General features: G+C 35.8%; 2 protein-coding genes across 2 annotated transcripts in view; one reads left to right on the top strand and one right to left on the bottom strand.

Moving 5' to 3' along the window:
- LOC149956000 (ABC transporter G family member 23-like) overlaps positions 1-16,722 on the bottom strand; it is a 53,429-nt gene extending 36,707 nt beyond the window's left edge. The window contains exons 1-3 of the mRNA XM_090166733.1: positions 16,604-16,722; positions 14,123-14,285; positions 2,341-2,495 (exon numbers count right to left, since the gene is read on the bottom strand). Coding sequence (XP_090022859.1) covers positions 2,341-2,495; positions 14,123-14,285; positions 16,604-16,722 — 437 coding nt within the window. The remainder of the gene's footprint in view (positions 1-2,340; positions 2,496-14,122; positions 14,286-16,603) is intronic.
- Positions 16,723-24,960: 8,238 nt separating this feature from the next.
- Positions 24,961-25,800, top strand: LOC149955999 (very long chain fatty acid elongase 6-like). Its single transcript, XM_090166732.1, has one exon. The coding sequence runs from the start codon at positions 24,961-24,963 to the stop codon at positions 25,798-25,800; it is 840 nt and encodes a 279-aa protein (XP_090022858.1).
- The last annotated feature ends 1,740 nt before the right edge of the window (positions 25,801-27,540 follow it).

Here is a 27,540-nt window from a genome sequence, read left to right as displayed (position 1 = left end):
TTTCACTACTTGGCATTGGGTCTGAGTAAGTTTTTGTTTATCTTAACCATTTTGAATTCTTTCTACTAAAATACACTATATCTCAGCAATATTAATGTAAAAATATGGATAATTGGTTTTAACTCGGGTGGTAAAGTTATGTATTTTTTAGGATTATACTTACAAGTTGTTAGTATAGAAATATTTATAATTGGATAAAGAGCCACTTCTAATTTTTGGTCAGAATTTTGAAAATAAAATTATTTTGTTTTGTTCATTGCCTTACATAAATAGGCTTCGGTTCACGAACTCGCATACGGCTTTTTATAGTAACAATTAATACTAGATATAGAACCACTTACGACGTTAGTTTTGTAAGTCGGAAAATTTTCCGTATTTTTCCGAAAAAAATAAAAAAGGTTTCATTCCATGATTAGTCTAATATTGTTTGTAAATTTAAATAAAGTGGCTTTTTCGCCTCATTTTTTTCGAATCTGAAAGTAAAATTAAACATCTAGACTAGTTTAAACTGATTAACAATGTAACACTTTTAAAGTTTTGTAGTATGTTTACTGATATTAGACATTTTATATCGATAAAAAGTTAAAAACATTAGAAATCCTTGAAAAGTAATTTCAGATTCAATTTTTTATTTTTCCGATTTTCGGAAAATTTTCTGGAAACTTTTCCGCATTTTATTTTTCCGGAAAATTAACAACACTAGAATCACAACCACTTCTAATTTTGGGTAAGTTTTTATTTTATTTTATTTTATTTTGTGTTATGTTCGTTATTTAATTTTGACCAATACTGGAGGAGGTGACACGTTTTTGGGGGTGATTTAGCTTACAGAAACATTTTAAGGAGGGCGAAAAACAGCCCCAAAACGTAGGGATAATCTTTAGGTACGCCATTGCGAGTATGCCCAAAAATCCTAAGATGTTATTGCCCTTTTGCCCGCGAAGGAACCGCGAAATACGATCATATTCATACTATTAGAGTACTAAGTCTATGTCTTTCTTAAAGTTTTATGATTTTTAAAGCTGAAATATGAAGGCAATTATATTTAATATTCTTACAGATAATAATTAAATAGATAACATTTAATGAATATTTATCACATAATAATTAAAATTACTATGAAATAAATAAATTCATTTGAACTTTCCTTCATACACAGTTAACCAAAAATTGACAAAATTGGAAGTGGCTCTAAATCTAGATTTAAAGGGGCTCCAAAGTTCAGTGGCAAAAAAAAAAGAAAATTGAGCATGCTTTTCCTTACCCCCAAACCCTCACTCGGCGTTGGCAGAGGCGGGCAGAGTTAACCGTAAATTTCGCACTTTACTGGCTTTACACACATTTTGCCACCGAACTTTGGAGCCCCTTTAATTATTACTGTAAGAAGTCGTATGTGAGTTCGATTATATATGCCAGTAAACAAAAATCGAAATAATTTATATCAAAAATTGAGGACGAAATTGGAAGCTGCTCTATATCCAGTTTTAAGTATTAAGCCCAGTTCCCACTATACAATTAAGTGGCCCAATTAATTGTATAGTGTGAACTGAGCTTTACTATACTAACTTGTAAGTATAATCCTAAAAAATACCATAACTTTACCACATTTACCAGCCGAGTTATAACCATATTTTTCCGCAAGTGCTGCTCCGATGTAGTGTATATTAGGCACAGCATTTAAAATGGATTTTAAATCAAACACTTACGCCGTGTCATTACCAAGTGGTTAAATCATGTATAAAATATAATTAACTATGATTTTTAGAAAGATACGTATCGAGTATCTAAGAGTATAGTTCAAAGTACGTGTGTATCAATTTTCCAGCTGTATGACAAATTCCGAACAATTCAGGTTTTTTTATAATAATAATCAGCTAGGCTAATACCCAAGGCACCACCTTAGTTCAGGTGGCCGGGTTACAATGCGTAGGAGGGTGGTGGAAAGCCCTTCATGCCACGCGAGCCAACAGCTCCCTACACTCGCTACTACCGTTAACCTCAACAAGTTTTTAATATAGTTTTAATTTGACTGTTGTTGGTTTTTATACTTTCTAAATACGAGACAAAAAGAAAGTGGTAGGGTCTGACGAAACGTCACTAAAACAATCGATTAGAGTTTCAGACGTAATAAAGTACGCTAAAAAAATCAAAAATACATTGGTTAGGTAGTCAAAAGTCAGAGCAAATATAATCCGAGGACATAATACAACTTTTTTAAATCGTGACGTTGGTGTCAGACCCTTGAAACATTAAAAAAAATATTGACCATTTCAAATCAAGGGTGAGCACCCCTTGGATACTGATACCCGTAAAAACAAAACACTCGCTGAAAGATGCTACCTTAAGTTGTCAACACATCTGTGACCATGTGGTAGATTTAACATCCGAATGAGTTCCTCAATCCGCGCCTCCAAGACGGATCTCTTCATCAGATTCAATTGTCCGAACAGTCGAAGCGTCTCCTTGATCGTGATGGAACTATGTAGTGCCAGCTCCTGAAATGAGACCAGCACATCAAAAGACGGTAAAATAAATGGGGGTTTAATTCTTAACCGTCACTGCTACTTTAAAACTGGACGCTAGCTAGGGAGGGAACACTTTATTGGTTGATAATAGGCGGTTAAATAAACCCCTCTCTGACTGTCTTGCCCCCCTGTTGAAAAATGCTGCCAGATCCATGCATAGAAAATTCTCAGCTTTGGCAGTATAAAGAGAAACCATAGACAACACCGTTATAAGTCCAGTTGCAGCAGCACAAACTCTATAATCAGCGATGGATGATCTTTTATTTAAACGCCTATTGAGCATGCGCCGAGACTGATTTTTGCCTAGCGGTGAGTAACAAATAACTAATTCATGTTTGCTCATGTAGAACGTGGCGCTATCTAAGTTAACTGACTGATATATTTAGAAAATAAAAAAATGATCGTTTAACCGTAAATTTAGGTATAACTGGGAATTCGTTAAATTAAACGTAAATTATTAAGTGAAATGAATCATCATAGTCGTGGAAAACGGCAAAAATTACCTAAGTAACAAATGAAGTCACGAGGCGTTGAGACTGGCAGCCATGCTGTCACGAAATGTTCCCTCTTTTTCCTACCCCCAAAAAACCATCCGAGGCTGGTAAGCCGTTGGAATTGGTTTTACCGTTTATTACATTTATCGCTTTCAAACAATTTCACGCTCGTTAGCGATATTGCAGGGCGTATGAACGTTCTGTAAGTCTTGGTTTCAAAGGCAATGTGCCGTGGTAACTCCGAGGGGGAAATAACTTGAGTAATCTGGTGTACGCTCGTTAGGTAATTCCTCGGGTAATCCCAGGAGAAAATAGTAATATCTGTAATTCCATAATAATCTCAAGTAATATCCGTAATTCCATAATAATATCGAGTAATATCCGTAATAATCCCAAGTAAATATCCGTAATATCCGTAATAATCTCAAGTAATATCCGTAATTCCATAATAATATCGAGTAATATCCGTAATTCCAAAATAATATCGACTAATATCAGTAATTCCATAATAATCTCAAGTAATATCCGTAATTCCATAATAATATCGAGTAATATCCGTAATAATCCCAAGTAAATATCCGTAATATCCGTAATAATCTCAAGTAATATCCGTAATTCCATAATAATATCGAGTAATATCCGTAATTCCAAAATAATATCGACTAATATCAGTAATTCCATAATAAACTCGAGTAATATCCGTAATTCCAAAATAATCTCGAGTAATATCCGTAATTCCATAATATTATCCAGTAATATCCGTAATTCCATAATAATCTCGAGTAATATCCGGAAATCCATAATAATCTCGAGTAATGTCCGCAATAATCTCAAGTAAATATCCGCAATTCCATAATAATCTCGAGTAATATCCGTAATTCCAAAATAATCCCGAGTAATTAATATCCGTAATTCAAAATTAATCTCATCTCGAGTAATATCCGTAATTCCAAAATAATCTCACCTCGAGTAATATCCGTAATTCCAAAATAATTTCGAGTAATATCCGTAATTCCAAAATAATCTCATCTCGAGTAATATCCGTAATTCCAAAATAATCTCATCTCGAGTAATATCCGTAATTCAAAAATAATCTCACCTCGAGTAATATCCGTAATTCCAAAATAATCTCGAGTAATATCCGTAATTCCAAAATAATCTCATCTCGAGTAATATCCGTAATTCTAAAATAATCTCAGGTAATATCCGTAATCAGTAATCATAATGAATCAAACGTAATATCAGTAATCTTAATGAATCAAACGTAATATCAGTAATCATAATGAATCAAACGTAATATCAGTAATCTTAATGAATCAAACGTAATATCAGTAATCTTAATGAATCAAACGTAATATCAGTAATCTTATGAATCAAACGTAATATTAGTAATCATAATGAATCTCGCGTAATATCAGTAATCTCGCGTAAACTCATAATAATCTCTAATAATATTATTTGGATTACTCGAAATAAGTAATCCCGCGTAAGTTTTGATAATCTGTAATTTTGTAAGTATTCTCTTGAAATATGTAATCTGGTGTACACATTTTCAGCGAGTTATTTCCCAATCGGGTAGCTCATAGTGTCACACCTTGGACCATATTTACATTAATCGTTACCATTTACTTGTACTTTGTACAGAATAAGTCTCGGACTATTCCTATGTGAAGCAGAAACGTTATTATTCCCTTCGATACAATATCCATTTGTTTTAATTTGTTTAATTGAATTTCAATTTGACACAATTTTCTCATTCCCGACCATTTTAGAACTCAAAATTACCTTTTTTATACATTCCCTAAATGAAAATAAGGTTTCAATCCAATCGCAGCCCATTCTCGTGGTAAATTCAGGGTTACCATGGTGATTGCAGTGTTACCATGGTAAATGTAGGGTTACCATGGTAAATGCTTCAAAATATTTACATGCAGTTCTCTAATAGTTATTTTTATAAAGTAACGTGGCTCTTAATTACGTCACAGACTCTTACTTTTACTAGCCCCCCCCCCCGCGAAACTCTTTTCTGAGTTTTAGTCGGTATCTATATAATAACAAGACGTACGACGGTCAGAATACACACAATCCTTCTAATGTGTTAAGTTTGTTTGAGCTAAACACAACAACCTGCAACGCCGGTATCGCAACCAAAATATATCCACGGTCACACATATATACATATTTACACTTATTTGTTACTTCTAGTCATACTTTGAAAGCATCGAAGATTCCTTCGATCAGTGTCACTTTTATTTTTTACTTCTGATCACACTTATTTGTTACTACTAGTCAGCCGTTGAGTGTCACACTTATTTCTTCTAGTAACTTATTAGTTACTTCTGATCACACTTATTAGTTACTTCTGATCACACTTATTAGTTACTTCTGATCACACTTATTAGTTACTTCTGTTCACACTTATTAGTTACTTCTGTTCACACTTATTAATTACTTCTGATCACACTTATTAGTTACTTCTGATCACACTTATTAGTTACTTCTGATCACACTTATTAGTTACTTCTGATCACACTTATTGGTTACATCTGATCACACTTATTGGTTACATCTGGTCATACGCCGAAGACTAGGCCGATCAGTGTCATACTTAATTGTTACTTCTGCTCATACGTTGAAAGCGCGGCCCACTCTGAACGGCCTTGAAAAATGCCAGAGGGAAACGGGCGCGTAGACCTCTATAAACCCGCGGATTTATAATGTTGGAAATTGCGGGGGTCCGTATACGCTGCCCAAAAAACCTTACTTAGAATTAAATTTAAGGAACGTATTTGCAATTCTAGGTTAAATGTAAACCACAGCTATTCAAAAATATAACTTTCATGAAAATCGGACTTAAATTAAGGAACGTTATGTCGACTTTCAGGCGGAAATAAAAAACCACGAACATTGGGGTCCGGTAAATAACCCCGAAAACTTTACTTAAATTTAATATTTACTGATATAACCGAAGTTGTAGTTCAACTGAATCCTAACCTATCCAATAATATTTTTTTAACGTTATCGGACTTAATTTTAAAGGAAATCACCGAAAATAGTAAATTGGGCAAATGCCCAACTTCTTGGGCTCCGATTTGAAAACTTTATGAAAAGCTATCAATGGCGATGTCTGTACATTCGAACGAGATATCATTGACTCTTCTAGCCCTAACCGTTGAATAGGTAGGCGTGACATGGCGCCATCGGCGGCATCGGCAACGGCTACACTGTACGTGAGACTAATACACACAAATCCTTAGGATTGTGTGTAAAAAGCGGTTGGTTAGGTGGTAGGTAGGTTGGTAGGTATCTATATAATAAAAAGCTGTTGGTTGGGTGGTAGGTAGGTAGGTAGGTAGGTAGGTTGGTAGGTATCTATATAATAAAAAGCTGTTGGTTGGGTGGTAGGTAGGTAGGTTGGTAGGTATCTATATAATAAAAAGCTGTTGGTTGGGTGGTAGGTAGGTAGGTTGGTAGGTATCTATATAATAAAAAGCTGTTGGTTGGGTGGCAGTGTTGGGCAAATTTTAATTGCCGGGGCAACTAAAACTTAACAATTAATTAATTGTTAATCACGGCTATAAAAATTAACAATTAATTAATTGTGATTGTGAAAACTCACGACTAACAATTGATTATTTGTTATATACTGTAGTCACAATTAAAAGCCAACCAATTATTAATCGTGACTTTTCACAAGTAACAACTAATCAATTTTCAATCTATTAATACATTTGATGAAACACTAACAATTAAAACCGATTATTGTAAAGGGCGCGGACTGGAGAGTGGCGTCCGAACCAATGTGTAGTGCGATGGAAAATGCGTAGCGTAGTAGGAGCGAAACAGAGTTGCCAGATGGGCGATTTCCCGCCAAATTGGGTTACTTTAGGTACTTTGTTGCGGAAAAAAAATTGGGTGGAGGCAGGGCCGTATTAAGGTATGTGTCAAGGTTGCTATGGTACAGGGCCCCCGAAGTTTGGGCTATGTAAGGAGATCTCCGAGGTTGGGGCTAACTTAGTGGCCTCTGAGGTTGGGGCTTATTCAGAGCCTCGGAGGTGTTGCGTGGACTAATTCCTAATTTCTTAGACGAAATAAACTCTTGCGGTTTTGCGCGAGCCACGTTAATAAAAAAATGCGCGCGCTACGGACTTTGTAAGATCGATGGAAAGCAAGGTTCGTAAATCGTGCAGGCACTAAGTAACCAAGTGACGTGACCCTACAACCATGGAGGAAGCACGTGACTGATACAGCGTTCAGTCAATAGGAGCGGACATCTCCATAGAAGAGGAGGGGTTTAAAAATCAAGTGGCTCTGCCGAACGGCGGAGACACGAACTGAGTCTCAGCGGACGAATTTTCGTGAAAATGGTTTTTTCTCGCTAATGCTTTTCCTACGGGAATTTGTTTTCCTAACTGTGTTGCAATTCGGAGACTTTTTAATAATTTTAGTGTTTGTACTCAACTTTGAATTTTTCATATGATTTATAGTAAGTTTCCAGGTTTTATTTAAGACTACTTTCATAATTTTCCCTTAATTATTTCGCTCGTAATCTACTTTTAAAATCGACGAAAAATTTAGGGCGAGGAAATGATTCCCTGCCTTTGGGAATTGGGACCTGTATTTGTGCTAGGCCTCGGTGTTGCGCAATGTTTTTTAAATTCCAAACATAAAAACCGAGGCCTAGGACAAATACAGGTCCCAAAGGCGGGGAATTCATTTCCTCGCCTTAAAATTTTCGTCGATTTTAAAAGTAGATTACGAGCGAAATAATTAAGGGAAAATTATGAAAGTAGTCTTAAATAAAACCTGGAAACTTACTAAAAATCATATGAAAAATTCGAAGTTGAGTACAAACACTAAAATTATTAAAAAGTCTCCGAATTGCAACACAGTAAGAAAACAAATTCCCGTAGGAAAAGCATTAGGGAGAAAAAACAATTTTCACGAAAATTCGTCCGCTTAGACTCAGTTCGTGTCTCCGCCGTTCGGCAGAGCCACTTGATTTTTGAACCCCTCCTCTTCTATGGAGATGTCCGCTCCTATTGACTGAACGCAGTATCAGTCACGTGCTTCCTCCATGCTACAACGTTTTCAGAGCTAATGTACCTATTCTTTTGGTGTTTTGCGTTTAGACATTATAAAAGTCGAAAAATAAGGGCCCAAATTATACTTGGCACAGGGCCCCCATTAGTGTTAAACCAGGTTCAGTTTTTAGGGTGATTTTATAATGATATTTAAAGACAAAATGACGCAGAATGATTTAACTGAACCAAAAAAAGCTACGCAGTAGAGCAGTGCTGTCAATCTAGGCTTTTAATGTTTGCTTCTATCATAATTATGTAAAATATGCTTTATGAAGAAGTATTTTACTGCTCTCTTTATTTTTGCCCAATTAGCGTTCAATAATCAATTCAATTATTTTATTTAATATATCTTTCCAGTTTACATGTGTTGTAGTGCTAAGTCATTATTGACTTGTAAGCCCTTGCGATGAATCACCAACACTTAATAGTTTTTTTAAGAGGGCCGCTAGGCGCGATCTTTTTGGACTGTATTGAGGAGAGAATGATGCTTCATTGAGCGCCATTTTGCTCTAGTTGTCCAATTGGAGTGTGCGGTATCCTTAAAATTAATCTGGCCCTATGCACTGCGTGCCGTGCCAACCGCCTACAAAACAAACACGTCGCGACTTGTAACTTTTGCTAGTTTATAGTTACATTCGACAAACTAAAGAAATATGAACGACACACAAAGAAAATAATAAAAAAATTAATATTATCTAAATTGACATAATTACCAAAAGTGTGTCAATCGGACCTATTTCTTAATGAATGTTACGAGCGAAATACAAGTTGGGAGGGGAGATGGGAATGTATGCCTTGAGGAGGGAAGGAAGTTAAAACCAACAAATAACGCCTCGTAGTGAGGGACGGAGGAACTAAGTAGCACTTGTCAAACCTAGGGTATTTTTGTATTTTTCGTCGTTCTGGGGAGATGCTTTCGCCATCTACCTACGATATACTACCATGGACTAAAAAAAGATCCAGAAAGGCGACAATATATAGTCTTTTATGTGGTCGATCTCGAGTCGAGCATTCATTAAAACTTTAGCATATTAAAATACAGGTATTGTCCCACTTTTCGTAATAGGGACTTGGCAGTGCTACGTCACAGTTTTTTTCAATAGTTTTTATCGTGGGGAGAAAAATATGACCACAATGGTGGCCATGGCCAAAGCTACGGAGTTCCAAGTCTTTATTATGTCACTTTTGATATTATGAAAGTAATGTTTCCTACCATGGTGTTGTGCTAAATTTTATTAATGAAGCAATATATCTAAGAGAAATTTCATATGCATAAATATATATAAATCGTGTTCATCTGATATCCGTAAAGTTAAATAGGGTACTTAAATGTTAGTTTTATTTGATACTTTAAACAATCAAAACGTTAATTAACAGGTATTAATCCAAATAAACTAATTGCAATGTGGAATTAATGGTTTAATTGCAACTAATTTTAATTGCTATTAATTTAATTGCATATGTGGAATTAATGATTAAATTACAATTAAATTTAATTACAATTAATTTAATTTCCATGGACGATCAATGGTTTAATTTTAATTAAATTAATTGCATTGGGCAATTAATGGTTAAATTTCGATTATATTAATTGCAACGTGCAATTAATGGTTTATTTGTAAATATTTTAATTGCAATTAAATTAATTGTAGTGTGCAAATAATCGCTTAGTTACAATTAATTTAGTTGCAATAATGTTTTAGTCAAATAATTAATAGATTGAAAATTTAATTGATTAATGCCCAACACTGTTGGGTGGTAGGTAGGTAGGTAGGTAGCCTAGGTAGGTAGGTTTGTAGGTAGGTTCGTCAACTGATTTTGGCGATTTAGTTCTCGATTTTCTGACTCTTTTCGCGCGCGCGTTCCGGGCGCGAGGGTCGCGTGGCATTTTTTTACGTACGCTGCGATTCCCGTTTTCGCATCGAGTCGGCTTTGATTTCCGATTTGGTTCTTAAATTCTTTAATAGAAATTTTTTAAAGTGACGCAAATATCAGTTTCTAAAAATGCTCGAAATCTGTCGCCCCTGTGAGTTGGGCCGTGTTTATCCCAACACGTAATACACCCGAAATTTTCTCTCTTTCGGAGGGGGGGGGGGGATCGTATTGGGGAATTTCACAAGGCCTGGGCGTTTCGGAAACGGTGAGGGGAGGGGGGTGGGGGTTCCGGGTTCGTTATAATAATAAATAATAATCAGCTAGGCTAATACCCAAGGCACCACCCTAGGCCTAAGTCATCAAGCGACTTTTGAAGCCTTTTAATTCAGGTGGCCGGGTTACACTGCGTAGGAGGGTGGTGGCAAGCCCTGCATGCCACGTGATCGAGCCAACAGCTCCCTACACTAACTATTACCGTTAACCTCAACAAGTTTTTATGGAAGGGGAAACCGAAGAGCTCGGGGGAAAACCCCTTAAACCAGTGGGGAGAGAACTTGCAAACTCAATGCAGAAGGAGTTGTTCCGAGTTTTCACCCAGTGCCACAAGCTGGGATCGAACCCGGCTCCTCTTGCTGGGAGGCGAAAGTGCTAACCACTCCGCCACCCCGAGGCTCTCTCGGCGCACGTTAGTCCCGTGGCCTTTATGCATCATCCATTGGATACAGGGGGTTTAAAGGGGAACAGGGATGTTTGGAACGACTGCGAGTTTGAGTTATTTTTGCGGGGAAAAGGGTACCACGGAAATATTGCGTTGGAAAGGGGGAGGGGAGTACTACGGAAATTATCACATGGGAAAAGCGGAGAGGGGTACCACGGTAATTATCACATGGGGAAAAGCGGAGAGGGGGTACCACGGTAATTATCACATGGGGAAAAAGGGGAGGAACGGTAATTATCACATGGGGAAAAGCGGAGAGGGGGTACCACGGTAATTATCACATGGGAAAAGCGGAGAGGGGGTACCACGATAATTATCACATGGGAAAAGCAGAGAGGGGTTGCCACGGTAATTATCACATGGGGAAAAGCGGAGAGGGGGGTACCACGGTAATTAGCACATGGGAAAAGCGGAGAGGGGGTACCACGATAATTATCACACGGGGAAAAGCGGAGAGGGGGTACCACGGTAATTATCACATGGGGAAAAAGGGGAGGAACGGTAATTATCACACGGGGAAAAGCGGAGAGGGGGGTACCACGGTAATTAGCACATGGGAAAAGCGGAGAGGGGGTACCACGATAATTATCACACGGGGAAAAGCGGAGAGGGGGTACCACGATAATTATCACACGGGGAAAAGCGGAGAGGGGGTACCACGGTAATTATCACACGGGGAAAAGCGGAGAGGGGGTACCACGATAATTATCACACGGGGAAAAGCGGAGAGGGGGGTACCACGGTAATTAGCACATGGGAAAAGCGGAGAGGGGGTACCACGATAATTATCACACGGGGAAAAGCGGAGAGGGGGTACCACGATAATTATCACACGGGGAAAAGCGGAGAGGGGGTACCACGGTAATTATCACATGGGAAAAAAGGGGAGGAACGGTAATTATCACATGGGTAAAAAGGGGAGGAAGGGCCTTACTGCGGTGGTTCGAATATGGGGTAAAGGGTGCCACGGAAATTCTCGCGTCGGAAAGGGGGAGGGGAGTACTTCGGAAATTCTCACATGGAGAAAAGGGGGAGAGGGTACCACGGTAATTATCACATGGGAAAAGCGGAGAGGGGGTACCACGGTAATTATTACATGGGGAAAAGGGGGAGGGGTACCCCGATAATTATCACATGGGAAAAAAGGGGAGGAACGGTAATTATCACATGGGTAAAAAGGGGAGGAAGGGCCTTACTGCGGTGGTTCGAATATGGGGTAAAGGGTGCCACGGAAATTCTCGCGTCGGAAAGGGGGAGGGGAGTACTTCGGAAATTCTCACATGGAGAAAAGGGGGAGAGGGTACCACGGTAATTATCACATGGGAAAAGCGGAGAGGGGGTACCACGGTAATTATTACATGGGGAAAAGGGGGAGGGGTACCCCGATAATTATCACATGGGAAAAAAGGGGAGGAACGGTAATTATCACATGGGTAAAAAGGGGAGGAAGGGCCTTACTGCGGTGGTTCGAATATGGGGTAAAGGGTGCCACGGAAATTCTCGCGTCGGAAAGGGGGAGGGGAGTACTTCGGAAATTCTCACATGGAGAAAAGGGGGAGAGGGTACCACGGTAATTATCACATGGGAAAAGCGGAGAGGGGGTACCACGGTAATTATTACATGGGGAAAAGGGGGAGGGGTACCCCGATAATTATCACATGGGGAAAAAGGGGAGGAACGGTAATTATCATTTGGGAAAAATGGGGAGGAAGGGCCTTACTGCGGTGGTTCGACTATGGGGTAAAGGGTGCCACGGAAATTCTCGCATGGGTAAAAGGGTGCCACGGAAATTATCGCATGGGTAAAAGGGGGAGGGTGCCTTACTGCAGTGGATCGACTATGAGGAAAAGGGTGCCACGGAAATTATCCCATGGGAAAAAGGGGTTGTAGGCGTACTGGAGTGGAGCGCCTCGAAACACACAACTAGCTGAGGGCCCGCCTTTAAGGCGGGCTTCTCGGCTAATCTAGCATATTATTTGATACGAATTTAGGTGCCCCCAGAAGCCGTGTGGCCCTCTTGCTACGAGCTACAAACGTGGGGAATAAAGGTTTTTCTAACCCGAGTGCAAATCGCGCGTGTGAAAAATATACTAATAAAGCTGTCTTGTGACGTAAGAGCAACTTATTATTTTTTTACTTTTTATACATTTTATTTTATAGAAACATTTATTCCGACTATAGAAGATATACCGATAAGTAATATAGTTCTAAAGCTATAATATTAGACCGGTTTAGTATTAATTTAAGGCAATTGTACTAGTTTGATCAGAAATAAAATATAACAAAATTCTGTGAAACTTAATAAATACTAACGAATGGAGATAACATGGAGAAGACACTTAAGTATTTAGAAAAAGGAATGTCAGTATTATCCCCTATGAAGGTACCACCCCCTAGTGTCACACTAAAACCGTTCCCAATTTTATTTTGCTATGGAACTATAAATTATCCACCTAATTCTGGCGGAACCCCATCTCATTTTTTACTTATCTTTTAAGTTTCTTGACACAAACAAAGATGGCCACGCTGTTAATTCTCGGAACCCCTGTGACCCTTCCGCGGAACACCTTTTGGGAACCGCTGCCCTAGTGATCCTACTGAGTATTTTTTATTTTTGTGCTTATACACAGCTAGAAAAAAGAGTTTGATTATAAACCCCCAAGGTTCGTAAAAAAAATTCCACAAATTCAAACCCTCCTAAGCCCTTTAACGGAAATTTTCAAACCCACAAGGCTTAAAAATGAGCACTTTTATGATTCTAAATTGAACCATTAGAAACCCTTTAAAAACTTCCTAGGGTTTGCAACAAAACCCCGTAAATACAGACAATTGACACAACACGGTCTATATTTAAACTCTTTTCAAACCCTTTAAACACTTCCTAGGGTTTGTATTTATAGATTAAATTAAAATTAATTAATTTAATTTACGACTGTAAAACAAATTTGGGCGATTGCAACGGGTGCGTTTCGAACCCAAGCCCTCTAGCACGACAGGCGGGCGTTTTACCACAGAACCACCGAAAGATGTACGATTGTAACCATTTTGGGGAAAGTCCGTCTTCCTTTACGTTTTATGAAATAATTATACGGCTTGATATCAAATTTAGGCGTAGATGGCGTGAGATAGTTTAAAACGTGCATGGTTTGAAAAGGGTTTTAAAAAGTGATAAATTATTATTTTTTTGTCTATATGTTCCTAAATTGGAATCCTAAGGGTTTTCCATTGACCTATAGGGGTTTCCTTTAAACATTTAAACCCTTTTCAAACCATGCAAGTTGCCAAAACAAACCTTAGGGGTTTATAATTTTTTACTAAACCTTTTTTAAACCAAAAGCAAACCCTAATAAAACCCATGGAAACACTTTTTTTAACTGTGTAGATTCTCGTCTCCCTTGGCGTGACTGGTGGAATACTTTAAGTTACCTGCGGCATGTATCCGACGCCTGGTCCGGGAATGAGCGAGTGACTTGAATTCGGCCTTTGTCCGAATACTCGTACGTCTCCTCGCACTTCGGACCGGATTTTGCCCATCGCTACTTTCAAGAGGGTTGTCTTTCCGCATCCACTCGGACCGAGCAAGGCGTATCTGACAAGTCACGCGGAAAAGGTTAATGATGAAGCTCACCAAATGGGACTCTAAGAATAAACTTTCTGCCACTAGCCGCTTGAACGATCAACAGGTCTTATAAGCTAGTGCTTACAAAGGTCAACTGTTCAGGTTATTGAGGTCACAATTCTCAGATATCTAAAAATACTCAGTCAGATCAAGTCAATATTTTATAAACCTAGCAATCTGATCTAAAATTTTATCTGGTTCATTCTCCAAAGTAACTGATCGGCCGATTCAGTTAGCTGAACAGTTATCTGAATTCTAGGTTTAGTATAAATATAACCTTGCAAAAAAGCAAATCAATATAAAAGAAACTAAAATTTCGAAAGAATTTAAACGGACGGAAATCTGGTTACTATCTGTCTGTCGGTTTACAATGAATTTAGGTTAGTGTCGGGTTTAAATTCTTTGGTTTGCATTTTGACTCGTATCAACTGATCTGATAATATCTGAAGATAAATCCCGGTAGTCTGATACCTCATAAATCGTCATTATTTGCGCGTGTCAGATAACGAAACTTAATTGAGAATCGGTTGGAAGCCCTACTCTAAGCAGACGATGCCTTTTTATTACATTGGTAACCTAGGCAACACGTTTTTATTCCATTGGTAGTCTAGACAACACGTTTTAATTCCATTGGTTGTCTAGACAACACGTTTTTATTCCATTGGTAGTCTAGGCAACACTTTTTTTATTCCATTGGTAGTCTAGGCAACACGTTTTTATTCCATTGGTAGCATAGGCAACACCTTTTTATTCCATTAGTAGCATAGGCAACACGTTTTTATTCCATTAGTAGCATAGGCAACACGTTTTTATTCCATTGGTAGTCTAGGCAACACGTTTTTATTCCATTGGTAGTCTAGGCAACACGTTTTTATTCCAATGGTAGTCTAGGCAACACGTTTTTATTCCAATGGTAGTCTAGGCAACACGTTTTTATTCCATTGGTAGTCTAGGCAACACGTTTTTATTCCAGTGGTAGTCTACATGTAGGCAACACGTTTTTATTCCAGTGGTAGTCTACATGTAGGCAACACGTTTTCATTCCATTCGAAGTCTAGGCAACTAGTTTTTATTCCATTCGTAGTCTAGGCAACTAGTTTTTATTCCATTCGTAGTCTAGGCAACTAGTTTTTATTCCATTCGTAGTCTAGGCAACTAGTTTTTATTCCATTCGTAGTCTAGGCAACTAGTTTTTATTCCATTGTTAGTCTAGGCAACTAGTTTTTATTTCATTGGTAGTCTTGACAACGCGTGTTTTTAAAACATTGATGCCTAAATAGACGATGTTTAGTAAACGGCGATCTAAACCTTTAAATTATGATTTCGACCTTGACCTAGAATCGGGAACTTGGTCATCCCTAGTTTAAAAAAATACGCGTCGTCTGGTTAGTGGACCTCTATCTTACAAGTTAGTGACGCCGCTAGTGGCAAAATGTTTTCTTGGTATATCCTTATAACATAGGAAACGTTATATCATAGGTTCAAAATTATTTTTCACATAATTAAATCTGCAAAGGAACATTACTGGTCAGTAAGGTTCCTTTGCAGATTTAATTTTTTTAAATGTTTTCCCCATTAACGGATCGATTTGATCTTAGGAATCGTTTGAAAATTCGTTCCGAATTTTAGACGAATCTGTCACGGGCTCCTGCAGCAGGAGCTTCAAAAATGAAAACGAACGGGTTGGATAGAATACCACATAAAAATTCAGGAAAGACGGGAAATTAAACTTAAAAAGAATGATGGGAGGCGTTTTCAATTCTATTCGCCTGTCCCGGTGGTGAGAATTACTATACACCCGAAATTATTGGTAAAGAGCAACGGGGTTATGGTTTACAATTTCTTCTCCTCAGCAACAGCCAGAGCTAAAAGGAGTAATCAAATTTGGCCAACCGTGAGGTCGTAGTCATCTCTTTAAAAATTCGAAGCTGTTCTATTGGTGTGGCAGGCGAATAAATCAAATATATAGTGAAAAGTGTACTATTCTAGCCTCAAAACAGGCTAGACATGTATTTACTATATATGAATGTGTTACACTAACCAATCGTAAAGAAATTGGAGTAAAATGACGTCAATATAAGCTATAGATAGAAACATGAAAACCCCGGAACAAAAGTAACGCATTCCCTAATTAATTTATCCCAATTAGCAAAAGTAAATATTTACTTTTGCAATTAGTCATAAAAATTAAAGGTTTTTTAAATTTTATTCAGATATTTCAAAGTATCCAGTTAAACTAAAAAGCATGAGCAACTGATATCAAAGCAGTAATCGCAGAATGCACTTACATTTCACCGTAGGGTACTGAAATGCTGGCATTATCCAACACTTTGGTGGCGGATTTTCCTTTACCGTAAGACAAATTCACATTTCTTAACCGTATTGCCATCTCTTCTTTGTTATCCATTGTCTTGACCTCTTTATAACGTGGTAAACCTAAAATCAATGTCGACTACGCAAAACTTTCATTTACGAGCAAAGGTATGCTTGTTCACCACGTTTCGAAGCCAGTGGGGTAATCGACCGCTTTTCTCCAGGCTCTAAAATAAATGTTTCGTTTGGCGTATTATTTTCCACGCAAACGGCTATTTAATTCCCCCCCCCCCCCGCGCTGTACTTTCAAGGTTAAATGGTTGCGGTGACATTAGACTTATATGGTTGCAAAGTTTATCTTGAATATAACATCTCTCAGTAAAAATCGCGATTTAATTTGTCTCTTAACGGAACCGGAGAATGCACTAAGACATTTTTCCTCTTTGTCCGATGTCAGAGATAGTTCATAATTATAGGAAAAAATTGCTATAATGTTTTAAAGACCGCCTTGATCGAAATTTAACATTTTCGCCAAAAGGGATTAACTACCAGGAAAGTACGTAAATTATAGATTGACGTCAACCGTAATCTCTAACAAATTACACTCTTCAGAAATTACCGTAAATTTCACGGTCAAATTGATCATTAAAATTCAACGCTATATTATATTAAATAATACGGTAACAATGAGATTTATATTACTGGGTAAAGAGTGTGAAACTAATAGAAGTTTAAATGTTCATTTAACGCTGACATTACAGATCATTTAACATGGAATTTGCAGTAAAAATAACGGTTAAGATATGTTTAATATTACATTTGTGGTATACCCAAATTTACATTCACCGTTAAAGTGTAATGTAGTCTAACCGAAAATTTTAAATTTCTGAAACCAACATTATGCAATCAACCTGTAAAATGAAATGTATAGACACATTTAATTTTTTATTTGTATAGCGCAACATTTCCCATCTAACCGTAGATTTAACATTTATAATGCATTCAATTTACAAACAAACCGAAGATTTCACATTAATAATGCATTCAATTTCCAATCAAACCGCTTAGTAAAAACTATGAATCCGTGAATATGGTTTTTACGAAACAATTTTCAATCAAACAGCAGTCGCGGAATAGTTTCCCCCTTGGTCCCAGTAGCGGCGCCAGGATTTTTGGGGAGGTAGGCCAACCATTTGGAGGTGGTCTAAATTTTGGGTAAATATCTAATTTTGGGTAAATATCTATTTTTGGGTAAATATAAAGGTGGTTACATTTGGGTAAATATCTAATTTTGGGTAAATATAAAGGTGGTTAAATTTGGGTAAATATCTAATTTTGGGTAAATATAAAGGTGGTTTAATTTGGGTAAATATCTAATTTTGGTTCAATATAAAGGTGGTTAAATTTGGGTAAATATCTAATTTTGGGTAAATATCTAATTTTGGGTAAGTATTTAATTTTGGGGAAATTTCTAATTTTGGGTAAATATCTAATTTAGGTAATATCTGATTTTGGGGAAATATCAAATTTTTGGTAACTATCTTAATTTGGATAAATTTATAAATTTGGTTATTTAAAATTGGGTATTTAAATTTGGATAAATTTATAAATTTGGTTATTTAAAATTGGGTATTTAAATTTGGATAAATTTCTAAATTTGGTTATTTAAAATTGGGTATTCAAAATTTGGATAAGTATTTAAAATTGGGTATTTAAATTTGGATAAGTATTTAAAATAAGGTATTTAAATTTGGATAAGTATTTAAATTTGAGTTATAATTTGGGTAAGTACTTAAATTTGTGAAAATATCTTAATTCAGGTAAATTTGGTAAATATTTAAATTTTTGTAAATATTTAAATTTGAATATTTATATTAAATTTAGGTAAGTATTTAAATTTGAATATTTATATTAAATTTAGGTAAGTATTTAAATTTGAATATTTATATTAAATTTAGGTAAGTATTTAAATTTGAATATTTATATTAAATTTAGGTAAGTATTTAAATTTGGGTAAGTATTAAATTTCAGTAAGTATTTAAAAATTGAGTTTTTAAATTTGTATAAATATTTTAATTTGGGTAAATATTTTAATTTGGGTAAATATTTTAATTTGGGTAAATATTTTAATTTGGGTAAATATTTTAATTTGGGTAAATATTTTAATTTGGGTAAATATTTTAATTTGGGTAAATATCTGAATTCGGGAAAATATTTGAATTCGGGAAAATATTTGAATTCGGGTAAATCTCTGAATTCGAGTAAATATCTGAATTCGGGTAAATATCTGAATTCGGGTAAATATCTGAATTCGGGTAAATATCTGAATTCGGGTAAATATCTGAATTCGGGTAAATATCTGAATTCGGGTAAATATTTGAATTCGGGTAAATATCTGAATTCGGGTAAATATCTGAATTCGGGTAAATATCTAAATTGTGTAAATATCTGAATTCGGGTAAATATCTAAATTGTGTAAATAAATAAATTTTACACGTACTTAATAAAGCTTTTCGAATTACATAACCTGCTCAAATTTTATTCAATTTAAAAACCTGATAAAATTACATCCAATTAACAATACCTGATAAATCTAAACCAATTAAGATATTAGATACGAATTTACCAAATTTACCCAAAATTAAATAGTCACCCAAAATTAGATATTTACCCAAAATCAGATATTTACCCAAAATTAGATATATACCCAAAATTATATATTTACCAAAAATAAGATATTTGCCCAAAATTAGATATTTACCCAAAATTAAATATTTACCCAAAATTAAATATTTACCTAAAATCAAATATTTACCCAAAATTAAATATTTACCCAAAATTATATATTTACCCAAAATTAAATATTTACCCAAAATTAAATATTTACCCAAAATTAGATATTTACTCAAATTTAACCACCTTTGTTTAATTTTTTTTAATAATTTCGATTTTGCCGTGTTAATTTACATCGAGAAATATAATATTTTAGTTGTCAAAAACGTTTTCGGTTGCCGTGGTAAAAAAAGCCCATCGCATTTTTCCCTTTAGGGTTTTTTAAGTTACATGAAGGTCTACTTGATCCCTGAATTTAAACGAAATCGATCAGTTACACCTCGGGTAGTCTCCTTGTAAGTAAAGTAAGTTTAAGAACCATTTATTTGTAAAGATAAAATTAAAGATACAATTTGACCTAGTAGCGCTCGCCAAAATTTAAAACTAAAAAATACACTACTGCAAAGATAAGTTACTTGTTCCTTTGAAAGGAATAAAAACAGCAGTGTCGTTAAGCATATCACTCGCGTTGAATATTGAAAAATTAATAAATAAATAAATTATTTCGCAAGCAGATTACAAAATGTTCTGATATTAAATAATTTGGAGGCCCGTATATTAAATTTTGGAGGCCCCTTAAGACGACTTTTGGAGGCCCCTATCACTACTACTGCTTGGTCCATAAGTTTGGGATAATTACCTTCCTTACCTTAATATGTCGTCGTCTCGAGTCAGTCTAGCTCTGGACAAGATCTCGACCCCTGCTAAGCCTCTTGGTAAATCCTTCACTGATTGAACCGTTAATTAAGTATTTACGATAAAGTTGATTTTAAACTCTCTTTTATAGAAAGTGGGATTTACTGTCGTTTCAATTGCTTTTCATTATTTAAACACCTGTAATAATACTTCTCTGTTATATATTTAAAACATTAACCTTATTCTCTAAATTGCTTAGTATTAACAAATAAAACCAGCATGTCAACTATAAAATCATTTAGTGAATTAATATTATAATTTAAAAAAAATGGGAGACAAGACTGTTGGCAGAAGCAAATAGCCACAATTGCGGAAGAAGTTTAGTCTGAAAGTGAAATAATATTTGTAATAATTACCAGATATCTAGTTTTAACAATCTGACCTTTTAATCTCCAATCTTTCATTTAATAGATTAACTTCTTATTTAAAAAATATCTAACTTAGTTTCTAGTATCTCAAAAAATCAAATTAGAAAATAAATTAAAAAGGACAGACTTTAAATATACTAATAAATAAGTGAGGAAATTAGACGATTTTAGTCAACTACAGGAGAGATAATAAAGAGTGACAAATGTAGAGAATGGGGTCGGGGGACTCCAATTATATAGGTACTTTAGTGCATTTCTATATTTTATCTGTGAAGCCAGTTTTTAATGGAAAGATAACGGTTTTGTTTTAGTCGCGTGTCCGGCTGCATCGTAACATTTTCTATATGCGCTTTTGTGCCGCATCTGGGGTCAGACTTGGTCGGTTCACGGCCAACTTTGATCACGCGCGAGAGATCAAAGTTGGCCGTGGTCGGTTATAGAAACTTTAAAAAAATTATAGATAAATCTAACCCCCTCCGGGGGGGGGGTGGAATTCTTTAGTAAACGGGACAACGGAATCCAAATGATGTAAAATAGACTGTTGAACGTGATGCAATTTAGTTTGGCGGAAATGTATATTCAATTTACAAAAATTAAAAACTAATTAGGGCTTGGTACTACAAAATGGCCATCCCAGCCCCATTATTATAATACATCCTTGAGCCATCTAAAATCGTTTCAAGTGAAATAGTACCTATTAACCACGTGATCATCCCGCCTACAGCAGATATTCAACGCTACCCGTAAGCCTTTCTGAAATTTCTTTTATTTTAATAATATTACTTTTCATTTCCACCGTGTTATTCCACTTCAATTATTTTTCATATATATTATAGTACAATGTATAATATTGAACCAATATACTACCGGTAGCTATTATTACATTTGCCCAGTAAATAAAGTGCATCATCAGCTCTACGTTACTTTATTTTCTGTTGTCCCGGTTACTAAAAAATAGCCACTGGCATTACGGGTCAAGATATCAAAACGTCAATTATAAGAACATAAATTATTCGGATGGTGCTTGGAAATTGTGAAAACGGATTGTCTAATTTAGACTCCAAAATGAACATCCCGCCTTTCCAATAATAGGCTTAAATTTAAATTACTAACCAGCACTTTTCTTCCACTCCTGTTCAAGAGTTCACATTGTTTAGAACTATAGCCGTCCGAAATTAAAGTTAAATTAGTATGAAAAATGTATTTTAAAATAACAATTACAATAGTTACCTAAATTTTCAATATCCACACTGCGAATACTTCACAGTAAATTACTCCAATTCCCGAATGTTGAGTTGGTTAATGGGTTAAATAACTACTCGGTGTAAGTAATTAGTAACAAACTTTAATATTACTTGGGGAGTACAAAAGACATGGCGTGATTACCTTAAACACTCGCGATCCTCCCTCTCTGTCCCTAGATGGCGCAACAGGAGTACTATTTAGAACGCGGTGTATTTAAATACTTTTACATAGAATATATATATAAACACTACACCGAACGTGGCATGGAACTGAAGTTACTGAACGTGGTGAGCAAATCATAGAAATAGAAATGAGACTAGAAGCACGATTAGATTGTGGTGAGCCATACGAGTTAGAAGGCTGCCATGAGAGTGGAATCGCCAGTATACTTAGTGGGAGCACGCCATCTATTTAAAAAAAATTAAAGTTTAAATTTTTTTTAATAGATGGCACACTCCTGCGTGGATTAGTAGCGTTTCCACTCTCATGGCCGCCTTCTAACTTGCCCGTTTTCCTTGAGATTACCGGCGCAGTGGTTCTAGTCTCATTTCTATTTCTGTGGTGCAAATAGGCTTAGTTTCGGAAATGGGAAATGGAAATATTTATCAGGCTGTTTTGCCAGACTACAATGTTAGAGTTGCAGCGCTGTTCAAGCTCGATTTAGAAACTTTTAGTCTGGTTCAAAATGCATTTTAAGAGTAGGGAACGAACCTTTATGTATTTTAGAGAGCCCTGCACGCGTTCAGTTAGGGTAATTTCTTAGTGGGTAAGGTGAATTAAATATTATAATAGTTTTGTTATTATGCACTTTTAATAATCTAAATCGTTCCATTTCAGTGAATGTTACGAGTAAAATTGTAAATTCATGATTTACTAAATATTTTGGTTTTGGAACTATTTATATTTAACAATCGATCCCACTTTGTTGATGAAAACTTGGCACAACTCCTTCTGCGTTGAGTTTGCAAGCTCTCTCCCAACTGGTTAATGGGGTTTTCTCCCCAGATCTTCGGTTTCCCCTTTCCATAAAAAACTTAACTACAAGTAAACGGACAAGGGTAAAGGAAGTCCGTTTTTATTTCGAAATAACGCGGTAGTTCGGTACAGATTACTTGTAATATTTTGACTGTTGGTGGCTTTCCGTGGTTCGATTGCACTTTTCCATAGTAGAGTGACTGAGAACCATCAGATAACCTCGGGCAGAAATCGAACCCGAACCAAAGATACTGTATTATATTATTTTCATGGTGTTACATATAACCCATTGTTGAAGATGACATTGTATTTCGAAGTCAAATTAGCTGCCCTCAAAATAGGCGTATGGTGGTGCCTTGGGTATTAGCTTAGCTGACTATTATTAAATATTATTATCGTGCTGGTATTAGGTAAGTGTGAACCTGGCGCGGAATCTGGCTTTAAAGTCTTAAAATTTTTTGAGATAATTCCGCGTAAGTACGACTTTGATGACTTTTAAAGTCGGTATGGCGACCTTACATTTTGGACCACTTGCCGACTCAAAAAAGACCTTACACTGTTTAGTATTAATTTAGAAGAGTAACGAAATTCAGATAATAAATAAGTAACACTATTTTTAATTATCCCCTGTAGCACATTAAAGCCGGCCGGCCAACCTTCGGTTTTACAGTAGGAATGTCCTAGCGGAGTTAGGGTCAGCCAACCTTCAAAGGTCGACTCTCGAACGACAAAAAATGTTCCTGTTTCCTACTCTGAAACGTCGTTGGGCCACAGTCGGCCCAATTTCAAAACGTTACTCTATACCGACTACAAATAAATTTGCGTATTTCCTACTCAAAACTGACTGATAATATAATTCACGAATAACAAATGAAACAGAACAGTGAATTTTCAACAAAGGGCTGTTTTATTTCTAGTTCACGTATCATATACTTACAAGTATATACTTCCTACGATTTAATGAAAAAAAATTGATAGAGACAATGACATCTTTTATTTTAATGATAAATTAAATCTTTCAATTTAATGAAAACATCAGCTAAATCCTTGTAGTGAGTGATACGCAAAAACCAAGGACACATCATGAAATTGTTATTTTTTTAATAAATAAAACAAATTATTTACAAAAGCTGTTCAAAATGCCCATCTTCGGCTCTGATACACAAACGACAACGTCGTAAAAATGATTGACCAACGTTTTCAAAGATTTCTTGGATTTGAGTGAGAGGTTTTGGAGTAGTTTGCATTTGTTTCTGTTAAAATTTTAAATTAATTTTTCAGATAACATAGAATCAGGATTTTCGTTCTAAAACGGTAAATAGTCTGCTTAGCAGACGAAAAACAAGCAACGTTGTTTCGCTGGTTTCTTGATAAACAATTTCTATAGAATAATTGCAATAACCCATTTACAGATAATACTACAGAGTAGCCAAGACAGAGGGGATAAACTTTTCAAGGCCAATAAAGATTATTAGGCTAGTATTGTTCAATCAGGCCGTTCTTACGTAGTGATTTCCTTAAAAAGTATGTTAAACGTTTTTAACGTAGGCGGAAGAACCAGGTAGAGACTTCCCCAAAGTTTGCTTTATTGTAATTGTCTATGATCGCGATTGATGGTAATATGCTTATTTTATTTATTCTTTATTAGCGCCTAGTATTTCGTTTAGTTTGAGAGAGTAATAATTATTAGCATATATTGCCATCACTCGCGGAGAATAAATTGAAAACAAGTCAAGAACAATAAATATATTTTAACTCATTGGTATTTAACGAAGTTTCTAAAATGAATAATATATAAATCTACTTTTTCTTAGTTTGTTGTTAAAGTTTTCTAAATATTTATTGTATAATTGGTCTCACCTATTGTTTCCGAGTAAACGTTGAATTACAGAAGTATCTTCGTAGCTCATTGGAAATCATTTGAAAACGTTATTGGCTGACAGTCAATGGTTCTTTTTCCATTTTCCCGAAAATTATTACTTCCTTAAAGTGTTAAAAGTTCCAAATATCTGCAGCCTGCAATAGTGGCGATGGCTCATAAATTAGTGTTTCTCTCTTTATTTGCATAAGTTTATATAAGGATAGTGCTAGCGAAAAGTTCTGTTGAACATTCAAATCGCGTCGGACGTACCATAGCTAGATGCGTTATAACTTCATTAAATTTGAAATTGGTAACATTTGATTGTTTTAATATTGAACGTAATTGAAAGTTAACGATGCTTTCTGAAACCAGCAAAGAGTGGAAACTAAACGAACCAATGTACAAGGGATATCCGTTTCATTTTTACGTCTGGGACCTCGAACAAAAATACGACTCCGAACAAGGATTTGTTTGGTTAAAAGAAAATTGGCATTTGTCGATAATTTTTTCAGCGATTTATCTTCTAATCGTTGTTTGTTTACAACGCTTCATGTTGCATCGAGCACCCTTCAACGTTCGCCGCGTGTTCATGTGTTGGAATATCGCGCTTTCCATGTTCAGCATTTGCGGAATGTGCAGATCATTACCGGAATTGGTGCATGTGCTAAGAGTCTATGGGCTGCGATTCTCGGTTTGCGATTCCAGATTAAACCCCGTCAGCGCGTTTTGGGCGGCTGGTTTCGCTTATTCCAAAGCAATCGAACTGTTCGAGACGACGTTCTTGATTTTCAGAAAGAGGTTAACTAATTTACACCTGATTCACCACGTCTGCACGTTGGTTTTTTCTTGGTTCTTATGCCAAGACAGACCCGGTCTCGCCAGATGGGCTACCTCCCTCAACTTCACCGTTCATTCCTTCATGTACGCTTATTTCGCATTAAAAGCAACCAATCTGAGATTGCCAAACCGCGTTGGGTTTTGCGTAACTTGCTTGCAATTACTGCAATTTCTTTTAATAGCAATCGCTAGTTTGTATTCAATCTACGCCAATGTGACCGGGACAGATACTTGCACCACTTCCATTCGAAACGGGATAATTTCTTCCATTCTGGCATCGTATTTCACATACATTTTCGGGAAATTCTTCATTCATCGATATCTTATAAATACCGATGTTAAAAAGAGAAGTGATTAGCTGAATAATAAACTATATTTTATCGCACTTTTGTGTTTGTAACGTTATTTGCAAAGCGTTCAGTGAAGCGTTATTTAATTTTTTTAGAAAATGAGGATACTTGTTGAATTATTCTGACTTACCACAAAACATTTGTGAGATTTACCGTTTCAACTTGACATTTAAGTCGAGACAGTGTCCTAAAAAAATCCTCGTTGTCTATGATGGAAATATAGCTCCATTAATTATTTAATTGTATTTTTACTTGTCTACGAAATAAAATGTTTTATATGTTTGATTGCTGTTAGTATTGAAAGTTTTACCTGTCATTTTTGCGGTTATTGTATATTCGCGAATGTCTAGCATTTTAGCTTTAGCAATATTAATTATTTAATCCCATTAACGCTAAGTAGCTTGATGGGCTCGTGCCTGCTTTTGTAGTTTCAGTTCCAAAGAATAAAACTTTTTTTGTGACAATTCTAGATAAAATAATTTCTTACTTGCGCTATATTATTTCGAATAGATGATTTTCATCCAATGTTTATTTAATGAAATTTTTCCTCTTGTCGGCATTTCGAACAAGAATCGTATCTTTTCTACGTTTATATTATAAAGGTTAAATAATCGAATGAACAGCTTTAATTCCGAGTAGCCTTACCAAAACCAAATCTCAACTCTTAGGAATACTATCAATTCCTTTTTGGTTATAGTATATTCCCGAAGGAGGGACAGGAGAGCTAGTCCGAAAACGACCATATATCATCGACTAAATCCCGCCATCATCTCCCGCTGACAAATAAACTTGTCATCCGCCATTTCTGACTTCCCTCGTCTTCGCATTTGCAAATGCACCCTTAACTACGCTTCAGGATCTCTTTCGACGTACTGTGACGTTAAGTAGGTCGATGATGAACGAAATAACGTTACAAGAACTAACCCATAATTGAACTAAGATTATTTCTAGGTTTTCTGTCGCCAACAGCTAATTTATTGGCTATCCATTGTTGGTATGTTCAATGCAAGGGTATATCTTGTCAGTTATCTTAATTGCTAGAGCTATATCATAGAATTTCAGAGTCAATTCAGACTACAAGTTCTACAACTGATGGCAACTCTATCTAAAATACTTCGGACTTATTTGCCAAGAGTTTTATTATTAATCTAGTTTTTGGCACTATTTAAAATAGTTTGTTATTAAATAGAACCAGCTTAATTTTTCATTTTGTTCATCTTAGTTTACATTCGGCTGCAAAATATGACTTACAATTGTTAGTAGCAAAACGTATGTTTCATAAAGGTTTGGGTTTAAAACTCGGTTTAAAACTTCTGAATTTATGATTTGTGTTTTATAAATAACATATCGTCAGCTTAGCTGACGAAAATCTAGCATACATGTTCATGAGAGCTATAATTTCGTTTTTTCTTCTTGAAATAGAAACTGCTATGCGTAATCAAAAATGTTTTGATTAATATTTATTCCGCATCACTATGTTCAGACGATTTTTAGCGTAGTTCACAATCCGCCTGCAGGGCTATCTTAAGACCTTTTGGGCTAAGTTATTTATTTAAACCAATGGCGCCCCAGCGGTCAGCTTTTGTCTTAAATACACTACACGTATCATGTATGTTCGAGGTCTAAATTCATCTTCTCTTAATTAAAAAAATTCTACATATTAAAAATAATAGAGTTGAAAAGTTTTCGGAAAATGACCAAGGCCTTTTTCCGTATAAATTTCTGTAGTTTTCCGAAAGAATAAAAAA

The sequence above is a fragment of the Leiobunum rupestre genome, chromosome 2, assembly GCF_980474605.1.
Source record: "Leiobunum rupestre chromosome 2, qqLeiRupe1.1.hap1, whole genome shotgun sequence".
Lineage (NCBI taxonomy): Eukaryota > Metazoa > Arthropoda > Arachnida > Opiliones > Sclerosomatidae > Leiobunum > Leiobunum rupestre.
The sequence above is the reverse complement of the archived record's forward strand: the minus strand, read 5'-3'. Positions and strand labels throughout refer to the sequence as shown.